Source organism: Convolutriloba macropyga, chromosome 10 (assembly GCF_964194025.1).
Source record: "Convolutriloba macropyga chromosome 10, txConMacr16.3, whole genome shotgun sequence".
In the NCBI taxonomy this organism is placed as follows: Eukaryota; Metazoa; Xenacoelomorpha; order Acoela; family Convolutidae; genus Convolutriloba; species Convolutriloba macropyga.
In genome coordinates this window covers 31,060,951-31,076,133 of record NC_134477.1, presented here as the reverse complement: position 1 = coordinate 31,076,133, position 15,183 = coordinate 31,060,951, and the positions used below count along the sequence as shown (strand labels likewise).

At 39.5% G+C, this 15,183-nt stretch overlaps 1 protein-coding gene across 1 annotated transcript in view; it reads right to left on the bottom strand.

Moving 5' to 3' along the window:
* LOC142348439 (kallikrein 1-related peptidase-like b4) overlaps positions 1 to 12,320 on the bottom strand; it is a 60,839-nt gene extending 48,519 nt beyond the window's left edge. The window contains exon 1 of the mRNA XM_075399797.1: positions 11,993 to 12,320. Within this exon, the coding sequence (XP_075255912.1) occupies positions 11,993 to 12,251 (259 nt within the window). The 5' untranslated portion in view covers positions 12,252 to 12,320. The remainder of the gene's footprint in view (positions 1 to 11,992) is intronic.
* Between the last annotated feature and the right edge of the window lie 2,863 nt (positions 12,321 to 15,183).

Below are 15,183 nucleotides of genomic sequence, written 5' to 3'. Positions count from 1 at the left end.
AGCAACAATCGAACTTCTACGTTTTGAAACCAAACAGACCAAAGCTAAGACTTATTCTAAAACTAAAGTATACACAAAAACTTCTCATGTCAAGAACAAAATATTTCTTTCAAATTTCGAGTCGTTTTTGCTCGGTTTTGTGATAAATGAAGATTTCCACGAACAGCGGTCTAAAAGACATGTTTTACGGTAGGATCTGATGATATCTTTATCGAGGGTAATACATAAAATAAATTCACTTTAGGAGAGTAATTATTTCATAGAAAATAAAGGGACACAAATTAGCTCATTTAAGATAATTTTTAAGGTTTATGTGCATGAAATTTCAAAAAATTCTGCTTGAGTTTTAAGGTGCCGTACTTATAATTAAAAAGTTTGGCCCATAAAAATTGTTATGGACCGTTCTATGGTTACAAATTTTCATTAAAAAAGCGGTAGTATAAAATGCCCATTTTTTTGGTCATTTGTTGTCGTGGTCTCAAGCACGAGTAACAAGAAATTTATTATTTTAATAATTGAATTCAAAGTGGCCTAAATGTACAATATTTCACAGGTAATTAGAGTCCGTATCAGTAAAGTGAAAATTTACAGATCCATCTAGATATAGGTAAACTGATATGGGTTAATTTACACCTTAGTTGAGAACAAGTTTTTCCCCTTGCCGTATATGGCAAGTACTAGTGCAGTTTTTTGCACTTAACACATTGTTCTCCCTAACTGAGAACATGTCATTTCGGGTCGGAGAGTTGATCATATCTGATCATATCTGGTGGTGGGAAGGTCGAATTTATCAACCAAATTTATGGTTTATGTACACTGATAAACTTGCGGTATCAACAAATTTGAATCGACGATTCGGTTCAAATTAGAAGCCATTATTCAATTTCATTTCACCAAACATCAAGTAAGAAAGTTTTCGTTATATATCGAAGTTTTAACTTATGTTGCTAAGTTCGCAACTTCTCGATATATCACATTTGTCAAATTATTTGAAGCCCATTTCTGGATTCATTAAACTTCAAGAAAACTTAAAATTTACTTCTTTGGTATCTTACTTAGCATAAAACGCAATAAAAAAGGATATATGGACCATTTTATGGTTATCAAATTTCCATAAAAATTAAATCACTAAAACTGTCTTTTTTTTCTTCTGTTAAATTGCTGCTAAACTCAAAAGGACAGTTTTTGTTTGCATTATGTTGCTGACGCAATTGCGTGTAAGCGTAAATGAAAGAGCATATTAATTGTGCGTTCGCACAGATTGTTCCAACTGGGAAATAGCCTAATGGTTAGGACCTAGGGCCCTTAATCTAGAGGTTGCGGTTCGAATCCCGGTGGGACCAAATCTCTTTTTTTTGATATAGATGTAATCCAGAGGTCAAATTAATAGCATTTTTGACCTATTCCGACCTTGAAAAGAGCATCAATTACGTTTGGCCAACAACCTTGCTAGTTGTCTGATGTAAATCTTACGTACGTTTTTCTCTTACGTTGAGTCTTATCAGTCTTATCAGTCTTATAGGTGTTGAGTCTTATACGTTGAATCTTATACATTGTGAAATACAAAAAATTTGGATTTCCTGTACCGAAACAGGATTTTGCTTGCTATATCGACTTTGTACCGATACATTGCTGATCTCAAGAAATTAAGTCTTGAATTCTTATTAGTTTTTTTTTATAAAGACTTCGATTATTGATCCTTTTTGAAAGTTATCGCAACGAGAGCGGACATTTTGGTCCACCGAGAGAAAAAATCAGGGAGCACAACAACAACTGGACTTGTGAACACTTGTGAAGTGTCGGCTTCCCAGCCCAAAAAGTGAGAGAGGTGGTTTCAGTCATCATTTTTACATGCAAATCGGGTGACTGGAACATCCTGACGTGGTCTTCGGGGCAGTGCAACCGAGCATCACAAAAACTGTAAGACCGAGACAATTTGGGTTAGAAAAAGACGGATTTCACCAGAAAAGGCAATTGTGACCGAAAATTGACGAAAAAACTCGTAAAAACTTAAAAAAAACTGGTTATATTCGAAAAAATTAAACTCACTCGTAACTGATAAATTGATATTGGTCGAACGTAATGAAGGTGTAGGAACCTGAAAAACCAGCTTTCAAAAAAATTCGATAAATTTATCGAATTTTTTTTTGCACTTTTTAGGTCGAAAATTTGAAAATTCAAAAATTTGGTCAAGTTTTTGATAAACTGGTAAATTATTGTTCAGTGTAGTTGGGGTAACAGTATAATACAGGTATTCAACAAAAAATTTGAATTTTGACCAAATTTTTGAAAATTGTCGATTTTACCGATTTTTGAGAAAAAATCTCAAAAAACATCAAAAAACAAGAAAGGTTCGTAGTTTTTTGTCCCGATACGGTAAAGACACGTTGATGCGAGCTTATGGTATTCATTTTGGGTGCTAGTTCGCTGTTCCACGCCATCAATAGTCTACCAAAAGGCACCCAAAAACGGTATAAAAGCACTGTATTTTCACTTCCGGGATTAAGCTTGAATCCCTTTGCTGTTAACGAAAGAAAACGGTACAATATCAGTTGGATAACGTCTTCCGGCACAAAACTGATGTCATAATCTGGCACGACGCTATAAACAATTCGCTGACCTCTCACCGAACGAATAATTTTCGAGCACTAGCGTTTTCCGAACTTTCTAAAGTGCTAGAAAGTTACCAAACTCGTTTGAAAGCTATAGTTTATTGCCCACGAAACGGAGCACCAAATATCTTTGGTTTTCTTAAGCAAACAGACGTTTTGACTATCCATGTACTGATTGACCTAGTGTCAAAGCGAAAACAGAAAGATCCAAAATTAGTAAAAGAGTACTATCAATTGCACCAGAAAGTTCATTTGGAACTTAAATCGTTAACATTAATTTTAACGCATCAGGAATCACTTCGCCGTTTGCTTAAGAAAACTCGTCATAGCAAACTCAATAAACGACGCCGTAGAGCCAAAAAGAATAAGAAACTCGCCGCTGAAGCGGCGGTAACTTCGAGTCTCCACTGAGTCCTATTTCTTTCCGGCTCGGTGACCTCAGTTTAACTACAGAGGTTATAGAGCTTGTTAGTTGTAGGACTCAGTCGTTCCGTCGTGTCCTGCTTTCGTTGCGTGGTTATTGTAGTGTCGTTCGATTGGCACCACTCACATTGTCAAGGTTTTCAATTATCGCATCCGCCGCTCCACCGTTTTTCCCGTTTCGTCGCTCGCTCGCTGCGTGACCGTTTCCGCTCCTCCTCTTGCGCGCGAATATTATATTCCTATTACGCTTTGGGGTTTTGCTGTCTGAGTCTCAAAAGGTTGTATGTTCTGTGTCCCCAGTTTGAACTACAGGGGTTATAGAAACTATAGTAATTGAGACTCGGTCAGTCTCCCCTCCCAATCTCCCATTCCTCGAGTTACGCCCCACCTTATATTTCCCCTGTCACGAGAATTGTCCAATTATTGATCACTTTGTTCTATCTAATTTGTTCTATCTCCCAATTTGTTCTATCTCCTAAATTGTTGTCCTAAAATCCCAATTTCGCAGACCAAGTTAAATATTGTTTCATCTTTCCTTTCTGTTTGTACACCAAATCTGTAAGTTAATCTATTGTTGTATTCTTCCTCCCATTATGTCAAATCCCTATACAAGCAAAGTTTCTAAGGTGTATGATGTAAGGGCCAAGATTGAGAAAGAGTTGTGCAAACTTTACGAAAGCATTGACGACGCTATCCACGAAAAAGCGAGGCGAGTGAGAGTAGAAAGTTTGGTTACCAAATGCAAAGACCTACTCGAAACTTGTATAGCAAAAAATGATAACCTGATAGGCCTTGCAGCTAAGACTGAACAAGCAGAGAAACTGCAGTCAGAATTAGAAGAATGGCTGGCAGTTGTGAATAAAAGACACGATGAGTATATGGAAAATGCCCGAGACTATATAGACTCCATTCAGGGCAACGAAAATTCAAAAAAGAGCTCTCAAAGATCCCACAAATCCTTGTCTGCTAGTACCTCTTCGAAGGCTTCAACGGCTCGCAGGAAAGATTTTATATTAGCAAAAATTAGACGAGAAGAAGTGGAGGAAGAAAACAAAGCGGCTGCTCGAATAGCTGAAAGAGAGTATGAAATTGAGATGGCAGAGAGAGAACGTGAAATGGCTGAGAGAAGACATGAGATAGAATTGTTTTCTAAGAAACGTCAAATAGACCTCGAGAAAATGCACGAGGAAAATCGAAAACGTCTCGTTGAAGCTTAAATGCAGGAAATCAACTTAATGGACGATGAATCTTTGCTTTTAGAGACCGCCACTAATAGCTCCTCAAAACATGGCAGTATCTACTCAACAAAGAGCGAAAATCGCGTCAAAGATTGGGTTGAGTCAGTTGGTAGTCAAAAAACAGCCATCTTGACGCGCAAACAGAAAAAATCCAGCGCTTGTTTCGATCAAGCTATTTCTTCCGCGGCAGCAGATGCACAAAATAGTAACTCTATTGTCCAAGAACAGGGTAATACTGTCGAGAATCATACTTTTGAGAACCATCGATCAGAAATGAACGATCAAAACCAACGGCATTTACCACAATTGATTTCTCAACCGTCAGATCTGATTGGAAATGATGATCTTATCCAGCAAATCAATCAAGGCAGCGAAGATCCTGAACTCAATAATCCGATCTCCGAAGTGAACAATCAAAATGAAGGCTTGCCGAACAATACACTGCAGTTCTGGCAGTCTCTTGCTGATCAAGAATCTGCTTACTACCGTGGTTTGTTTTTTCAAACAAATCAACCTAGCTTGTCTCTGAAAGGCAATGCATACGCGAACCAGCCGCAAAACACCGGAAATTTACAAACTTCATCTCCAGCTCATGATTTTTCGACAGCAGCATACACCCCTCAACATAATCAAGATAGTGCTTTCCCGGCCGACGCTCAACTCAACCACTTGGCAGCGCAATTAGAAGCAAATTTGCCTGCAGCTTCGGCAAGCCCACTCCACAACAAGGCTTTATCAATACCACACAGTCACTACAGGCCTAACTTGAATACATGGACCCTCGCTAATGTTCCATCAAACACCACATCAAATGTTTTCCCGATCGCTCCGCAGAGGTCCAATGTTAATGTCACGGCAAGCGTACCTGTTTCAGTAAGCACCGTAGGTGGTACAACGTACTACCATAATCCAATTTCCAGTGCAATAGTAGATAACCAGGCGCTGCAAACAGCACCATTCCTACCGGGATATCCCCCCGTTTCATCCTCGCTGCCTTACTCTCGAAATCCACTACCCATGCAACATCCTTGTTTGCCGCACTCTTCAACATCTCAACAAGTAACAGTAAAAGATCTTGCCGAGTTACTTCGCTTCAGCAAGAGAGATCCCCTTCCCGAGTGGAAACTTTCTCAATACAACGGCGACCCCCTTCAATGGCACGAATGGTACGGCCAATTTAGTAGTGCGATTGATTCGCAGACATTGAGTGATGACGTTAAGCTAACGTACCTGAAAACATTGGTAACAGGGAAAGCAAAGGCTGCAATTGCGGAATTTGCTTATTGTGGTTCAATGTACAGAGATGCATTGAAAACGCTTGAGCGTAAGTTTGGACAGCCACAGGCAGTGGTAACTGCGCATCTTGATAAATTGTCAAGCTATCCACCGGTAAAAATGCACAACTCAGACAGTATAATCAGCTTTGCTACTGAAGTCTCAAGTCTCGTTGGCGTATTCAGGTCATTGTCATATGACACAGATCTTCGTAGCTCGTCCCTCTTAAACCAGGCAGTTCAAAAGCTTCCACCAAATTTAAAAGAATCTTGGTCAATGCACACCGTGAAGAAAGAGTGGTTGAGGCCAACCATGTTAGATTTTAACGATTGGCTGAAGGAGAAAGCAGAAGCTCATGAGCGCATGAAAGCAATCTCTTTCAAGGGAAAAAACGAGGATAATGGTAACATAAGTGTAACAAAAACAAAAGTCTCCTCAAAAGTCTTTACTGCTAATGCAAATGCAAAACAACATATCTCCAGTAAAGCTTCCCAGAGTGCAAAAAATGATCAATTGCCCTGCGCCCTTTGCAAATGTCAACATCCCATTTGGAGATGTCAATCTTTCAAGGAAAAGACTCCTACGCAGCGTGCTAAGATTGCTGCAGAAAACCAACTTTGTTTCTCGTGCTTGAACGGCAAGCACTCATTCCGAACATGTCCACGTCAACGAAAATGCACTATTGAGGGCTGTCGAAGCACTCATAGCACATTACTTCACGGGGCAGAACGCGTTTTTCCCGTATGCACTGAGAAGAAAAGCAACGTTGCCACGCTGACTAAAGTAAACTCCACAAAAACGTCATCAAATACAGTTGAAAATGCAAAGTCTATGGGAACGGCTAGTTCCTCGGGACTCACTTCAATAACTGATGTAAAAGGGCTTCTTCAGGTTCTTGAAGTCGATCTTTTAAGTCCCTCAGATGTACGCACTAGAGCACTTGTTCTCTGTGACACAGCTTGTAGTCACTCTTGGATATCCAGTGAGCTCGCTAGTCGTCTTCAATTGAAGGGTACCCCATTAAAGCTGACCGTGAATGGCATAAATACTCAAGAAACTATAACAACGGAATCTGTACAGGTTACTGTCCAACCAATAGGTGAAGACACTTGCTCTCCGTTTGATCTACTCCCTTATGTAAAAACAAATTTACGAGTAGGTTCCGACATTATTGATAATGCTGCCATTCAAGAAAAGTATCCTCACTTAAGCGTGTTACCGAACAAGACGTATGGCTACGCAAACGTCGAGATGATACTAGGCCAAGACGCTTACCACGCCATCCGCCCGATCGAGTATTTTGAAACCGAATCAAAATCCTCACCCGTTGCCGTTCGCTTACCGTTGGGATGGGTATTAAGCGGTCCGTTGCCATCTTCATCTGGTCTGGTTTCTACTTGTTTCAAGGCAGTAGCTAAACAAGATTCGGAGTTAGCAACCCAAATAAAATCCTGGTATGACATGGAGTTATATGGGGCTTTCAAGCAGGTCGATCCCCGTTCAGCATCTGACCATCGAGCAACTGCGATCCTCGAACAATCCACCGTACACAATGAGGGCCGATATCATGTAGGCATGCTTTGGTCTTCAGACGATGTAAAACTCCCCAACAATTTTTTTTCAGCAATGGTGCAGTTCAAATCATTGGAAAAGAGATTAGGTAAAGATCCCGTTTTGTACAAGCGTTATGCACAGACAATTCAAGACGATCTCGATAAAGGATATGTTATCAAAGTGGAAAGTCGAGACGACAAGCACTGCGCCGGAAGAGAATGGTACCTACCTCATCACCCGGTTGTAAACCCTAACAAGCCAGAAAAAGTTCGTAGGGTGTTGAACGGTGCTTCAAAGTTTCGGGGTATATCTTTGAACAGTGTATTACTCACCGGTCCAGATCTGTTGCAGAGACTAATCCACACTCTGATGCGCTTTCGTCAGCATCAATTCGCTGTTTCCGCTGATATTGAGGGTATGTTTTTACAAGTAGGTGTTTTGCCAGCGCAACAGTCGGTTTTGCGTTTCCTTTGGCGGGAAGATCCCTCAAGGAACATTGAGGTATACCAGTACACAAGACACATATTCGGCGCAAAAGATTCACCAACTTGCGCTAATTATGCGTTACTGCGTACCGCGAGAGACAATAATTCAGATTTTCCCGAGGCGGCGCAAGCCGTTAGCCAGAAATTTTATATGGATGATTACCTTGACTCAATGGAGTCACCCATCTTAGTACAAAAAATATCGCGCGATTTGATCGAATTACTGAACAGGGGAGGTTTCAAGCTGACTAAGTTCATCAGCAATGTCCCTGGTCTCCTCGAAGAACTGGAGGACAAATCAGTTGAACAGGCTCCAAAAGAAATAGGCCCATCAAAAGAGGAGTCATCATCCCACGTTCTAGGTTTGAAGTGGGATCATGTAAATGACACACTAGTTGTAAGCCGCGGAACAATATGTGATGCCTCGAAAGCTGTTACACAAAGGCTGGTATTGAGTCTTGTATCAAAAATATTTGACCCAATTGGTCTTGTTTCCCCTTTTACTGTGAAAGCGCGGCTCCTCCTCAAAGATGTCTGGCGACTTCACGGTCAGAGCTGGGATGATGTACTCCCAAAGGAAATGATTGAGCGCTTCGAGTCCTGGAGCGCAGAATTACCAAAACTTGGGCTAATGAAAATACCTAGGAGCTACTTCTCCGGTTCGTTCGAGCACTTGGAATTACATGTCTTTGGTGACAGTTCACAGGAGGTGTTCAGCGCAGTTGCGTTTTTGCGTGCTCTCGTGAATTCCTCAGACAACGGAAAAAGAACAGAACTAGCCTTCGTCATTAGAAAGGCACGAGCAGCTCCGATGAAAGTGCTCACCGTTCCTAAACTCGAACTCCAAGCGGCTTTGCTGGCATCCCGCCTCAGATTAGAAATTTGCGAGGCGCTCACCATTCAGATTCAACGCACGTTCATGTGGACAGATAGTACCACAGTCCTTCAGTGGTTGAATTCCCTAGAGAAACAGCCCATATTTGTCGCGAATCGTGTCTCCGAGATTCTAGAGGGAACAACGGTCGATCAATGGCATCACGTGGCAACGCAGAACAACCCGGCCGATGCCGGCACGAGGGGATTGTCCTCGGAGGCGTTGCAGAACAGCGCTTGGTTACGTGGTCCTGAATTTCTTCGTACATCTGACTTTCCATTTCGCCCGGGCACCGAAGTGGTGTCAAACATCAAGTTGAAGCGTCAAGCAGCTAATCCCAACCCTTTGGACAACTGCTCAGCCCTACAGTCCAACTCTTTAAATCCTGATTTCAGCATTCATCTGCGCAAATACAGTTCGTATCCAAAACTTCTTCGAATCGTTGCGTATGTCCTACGTATTCTTCCACGACACGCCACCTACCGATCTGTAGATGGAAAAATAGTGGAACCCGAGGAAATTACCGCAGCAGAAAAAAAATTGCAGCTTCTTACACAAGCAGAGTCTTTCCCCATTGAGCTTATGCAACTCCGCAGTTCAAAGAAAATCAGTAAAAGAAGCCCTATTGCTGCTTATTCGCCGTTTGCCGGGCCTGGTGGCCTGCTCCATTCTAGTGGCCGAATTAAGCGCTTCGCTGACCTGGAGTTCAATTTGAAGCACCCCATAATCCTCGACGGTCGACATCCACTGGTGTACGTTTTCTTACGCCGTATGCACCTCAAAAATCATCATGAAGGTAACGATTATCTTCGCGCACTTGTCCAACAGCAGTATGCTGTTCTGAAGCTTCGTTCTATCTTCCGTTCGATTCGTTTTAATTGTGTCCTTTGCAGAAAACGAAGCACTAAGCCTGTTCAACCTTTGATGGCTGACCTTCCGTCCGAACGTCTTGCCTTCCAGTGTCCGCCCTTTACGAATGTCGGTCTAGACTACTTTGGTCCGTTTCACGTCACGATCCGTCGCTCCTCTGAGAAAAGGTGGGGTTTCCTGCTCACCTGTCTCACGACCAGAGCCGTTCATGTTGAGGTTGCACATTCGATGGATACAAATTCGTGTGTTATGGGTATTGAACGCTTCATTGCTCGTCGTGGAATGCCGTTGGTCATTTGTTCCGACAACGGCACTAACTTTGTTGGTACAGAGAAAGAACTGTTGCTATGTTTTCTAAACTTGGACAAACAGAAAATTGCTTCGGAGCTGGCACAAAAGGGAGTCAAGTGGAAGTTTAATCCGCCTGCTGCACCGCACCACGGAGGTGTTTGGGAAAGGCTAGTTCGGAGTTTCAAGCGAACACTTTACGCAATCCTTGGCAATCGTCGACTTACGGACGAAAAACTCCTCACTACTTTCTGTCTGGTGGAACAGTCACTAAACAACCGCCCATTGACTTCCGTAAGTTCCGATGCCAACGATTTAGATGCATTAACGCCAAACCATTTTCTTTTGGGGAATCGCAGTACTTGCCTTCCTTCACTCACTCCTGTCGATGACTTCAATCACCGAAAGCGATACGCCAGAGCGCAAGCGTACGCTAATGCCATTTGGAAAAGATGGTTAAAAGAATATCTCCCCCCATTGAATCGTCGTTGTAAATGGAAGACTCCTTCCGATGAAATCTTGAAAACCGGTGACCTAGTTTGGATTATCGATAGCGACAGCCCAAGAGGCTATTATCCACTGGCCCGCATTTTGAGTCTACGTTATGGTAACGACGGCATCGCACGGTCCGCTCAAATTCAAACAAAATCCGGCTCATTGATTCGCCCTATTGTTAATTTGATACCAGTTTTCGAATCATCAGTTTTGGGGCCTGAAGATGTTGCTGACGCAATTGCGTGTAAGCGTAAATGAAAGAGCATATTAATTGTGCGTTTGCACAGATTCTTCCAACTGGGAAATAGCCTAATGGTTAGGACCTAGGGCCCTTAATCTAGAGGTTGCGGTTCGAATCCCGGTGGGACCAAATCTCTTTTTTTTTATATAGATGTAATCCAGAGGTCAAATTAATAGCATTTTTGACCTATTCCGACCTTGAAAAGAGCATCAATTACGTTTGGCCAACAACCTTGCTAGTTGTCTGATGTAAATCTTACGTACGTTTTTCTCTTACGTTGAGTCTTATCAGTCTTATCAGTCTTATAGGTGTTGAGTCTTATACGTTGAATCTTATACATTGTGAAATACAAAAAATTTGGATTTCCTGTACCGAAACAGGATTTTGCTTGCTATATCGACTTTGTACCGATACATTGCTGATCTCAAGAAATTAAGTCTTGAATTCTTATTAGTTTTTTTTATAAAGACTTCGATTATTGATCCTTTTTGAAAGTTATCGCAACGAGAGCGGACACATTAGTTTACGACGATTGATTTTTTCAAGGTGACTGAAATATTATACAACTGACCATAAGGTTTTCACTGAGCTGCAGACAGTAATATGTTACTAATGTTTGATACAGTAGTCGCGGAAGCCTTTAATCGCCATACCTTTGACTTTCTTTTGCCATACCTACACAATCCAAACATTGAAAACTTTCAAACACACTAATACTATTTGTGACTCAATTTGCCAGACAGTCAACAGATGGAGCTCAAAAGCACTCAGTTACTTTCAAGGAACCAATCAAACTGAAGATGAAATTACAATGGGGCCAGAGTTAAGACACATTTTTCTACAGAAACGAACTTTGAAGAAACCTAAGATTGGATAACAAACACTAGCCTCAGATATTCGTGGTCTATGTTGATTAATTCGAAAAATTTTAAGTACAATCGCTGATACTTTTAATTATGAATATAAACCCTTTTGTGAATCACAAAATCAGTTAAAGGGAGAATAGAGAACAAAAAAACTTTACTAAACTGATTTTTAAAGTTACTCGGAAAAAACCAACTAGGTGCCACTGAATTTTCTGATATTGTACAATAAAATCGAGATGAAGAATGGAAAAATCACTGTAGCAAAAACCCATATTTTATTGAAATTGTTGGCTTTGTTTCACTGTTTTTATGCAAAACGTAACAAAAGAGCTAGAAGAATTATGATTGACTCCCAAAATGCTATAGATAGATCAGCAGAAAAGCTACATAATCTTGATCATCTAAACCAACGTGCAACCAACTACATCAACAAAAAGCTTACCTTGCTAGCTGAATCTTGAGTTCTCAATTTTTCGCAGTTCAGCTAATGAAGAACAGTTATGATTTTAAACTTTTTCGCACCCGGTGATTAAAAAAATACCATATAAGAGAGTATAAACGTATCCAATGAATCGGAAACGGAATTGAATCTTGTCACAAGAATCAAAACTAAAATGAATCTACGTCATAGGCAAAGAACAAAATTACTTGCGTTGTAGTTGAGGCTTTTTCGAAGCTCTTGTCAATTTTTCAACAATGTACACGGAAACCTTTTTCTTTGAGATCTGAAAAATACCGGGCCGGTGTTGTGTTAGAATTAAAGTACCTCACCGTCAATTTGGTGAACACAATGTGCTGCTGTTATAGCCCAGAATTCGTCAATGATAGCCGCTCCACAAAACATTTGGTTGTCCTCTACTCGCTTTAACACAACTGAGAAAGGCCTGTGCCTAGTAGGGTAGCCATTTATAACATTAAAAACCAAGCTGCGCCTAAAACTGTCCGCATTAGCAGGTTTTTTAAACTGGAAAAGTGTAACATTAGGGATAAAACAACATGATATTATCATGAAGAAAATTTTATTTTGCATTATGTATTTTAGCAGCTAATTATGACGCTATTACAAGCAAAGTTAGTTTTTATAGTATGTCAATATACCCTCAGGCCATTCAATACAAATAATCCTTGTTTTAAATGTCGACCACTGCTGTTAATTTCTGTAGTTTACTTAGTTAACAACCTAAACAGAGGTTATGTTTATTATTAATGACAAAACATGAAATATTTGTTTTCGAAATCACACCCAATCTAATAATTCTAAACCAATCAGGTAACAGGCTCTATTTCTATGCACCTGAGTTAAACACAGTAATCGAATGTTAGTGGTCATACTAAATAAAAAAAATTTTGATAAGATTCAAAAATTTTAAAAAAAATCTATTAAAAACTTGAGCAGGAACTTGAAAATTGTCCAAAACCTTTTTGAGTTTAAATTATCGAAATAAGTTTTCAATTCTTAGTAGTCATATTTGGAAATTTTACATGCACAAAATGTCACTATTAAATAGTCATGCAGTTCAGAAACCTTATCGTGTCACAGATTAACGGGGATTTTTTTGAAAACTAATGCACAGAGAAATTGGACCAAAAAGTGGTATGAAAAAATCGTGCTCGAATTCAAATAGCCCATGATACGACATTAGCTTAATTTTAGTGAACAGCTGAAAATTAGCTCTAAGCAAATGGTCATTCTCGTTTTTTTCAGGTACTCATAAAAGCCACTGGACATTGGTTCAACTAAACTGATCTGGTAGGTTTTTACTCGACCAAAATATTGAAGTACAAAAATTGATTTCTATTGTCATATCATGAGTCTATCAATAGCCTATTTATGAGTCCGCCAAATTTAAGGTGGAAATTTGTTCCCGGTTATTGCTTAGGATGCAGTCAGCATGTAAGCCTCATCAATTTTTGTGATTCTAAAGAACAGCTAATCCAACAAAAATAATTGTGAAAGGAAAACCATTAAGAACGCCACATTTCCACCACTGCCAGTGGGAAGAAGACCATTAAAATTAAACTACCTGATTTTGTCCAATTAAGTAATCGTGGAAATACAGTCTATCTGCGATATTTGATTTATCTTAACAATAGAAAAAAAAATTCTTATATCTGTAAGGATTTATTCATTTGCGTTTTCACTTAGATTGCTCTGGTGCAATAATGTTTACTCTTGATCTGTTGCTGATTTGTTCCTTTCAGAAAATAAAAAACAAAAACAAATCAAAAAGGCTCCATATCTGCACAACAACAGACATATTAAAGCACTTTTACTCGGCAAAAATCAGGCTCAACGGAAGAAAGGTATTTACTGAATTAATTAAATGCTGTTTTTGACCCAATAAATGTTCAGGCTCGACCTAAAATTTTTGCTCGACTCTTCCTTGAAATCACTTTTTCTTAAATTTTAAAAACGCCCTAAAAATTCTTCGCCTTTGCATAAATTGAAGCTTACACTTGGTCACTGAAAAACTTTTCGTGTGATCTTAACTAATAAATTCGAGCACTGACTTGCAATCAATTTGATCATGTTGATATCATTAATTTACACTAAAAAATTTCAGTTTAAGTGTCTAAAAATCCAGGCTAACTACTCTGAAACGTTCAAAAAGTTTTGCTCCTTTTAATCAAAGAAATGCAGAAAAAATAAGACAATAATTACCCTTAATTTGAGAAGCCATCACCTAAAAATTTAGAATGATTTTCATAGCAAAAACGCATGACGACTGCTGTGCCCGGGTCGAGGTTTGGCGGCGAATTTTTGTAAGAATTGGGTTGAAAAGTTGTGAAGAAAAAAAAATTCACCGCATATTTCTTACATATTTTTGCGGTGAATTCGGTGAATCACGGTGAATTATTTATTTTCACCGCGTTGTTAGTATTCATACAAAAAAGAATCTTCCCTACACGGGTTCGAACCAACCCGAAAGCAAATGCGGGTTAGTATTGTGAGTTATAGTGTTGTTGACTCATAACGTAGCAGGCGTTGAACCTATTATTGCCTCAATAGATTAAGTCATCTACTGTTAAGAAAAGTAGTAAAGAGCATGTTCTGCAAATTATGCAGTTCAGAAACGAATAACCTGGATAAAAATTTTTTGATAACTGCTCAAGATGATGCCTTGTTTGCTTTTTGGCAATACAATGATCTGATCTTTGGTTTGTCCAGGAAAAAAATCAAAACAGTTGAGAGCTCAAAATAATGGAATGAATAATAACAAAATGTTTCATTTTGGAGAAGTAAACGTTACAAACGAAAGATAAGGTAAGTTTGCAGCAACAACTGTAGGCTAATTTTATAAACCTTCCAAGGTTGAGGTCCAGGCCGAAATCACCTCTGATCAGACCATTCCAGAAAATTGACCTCTTATCTGGCCGAACCAGAGTGAATTGACCTCTGATCAGACAATCGTTTGCTGTAAATACTGCATTCGCTTGAAGTACACCCGAACACCTCCTCTAACCAGATTATCGTGCGCTTGAAAGTTATTCCAGATCAGACTAGTGTACTCTAATCTCAATTTTTCAGACTAAGTTGCGCTCGAAATCGCCACTAATCAGAATAAAGTGCGCTCAAAATCACCTCTTGTCTGACTAAAGTGCGTTCAAACATTTTGATCAGAAAAAGTACAAAACTCTTAGGTGCACTATAATATATAATCATTTCATAAAACATTTCATAAATATGTTTTGAGTAATATAATGAGCTAAAGAAAAGCTCATTCTATAGCTTATTGCCAATAAAATCAAAATCAAAGTTAAAAAAACGTTTATAATATGACACAAATTTATGTTTTTGACTATTAAAATGAACTCAAACAACTTTGCATAGAAAACGTCTTGATCTATAGTTATTGAAAACTAATGTAAATGGGGATCGGCAATTACAATGAGCTGGTCCCCATTGTTCTGATCAGCGCCAACAGACTCGGTGAGTATGTAATCAAGAGGTTGCCGTTTTG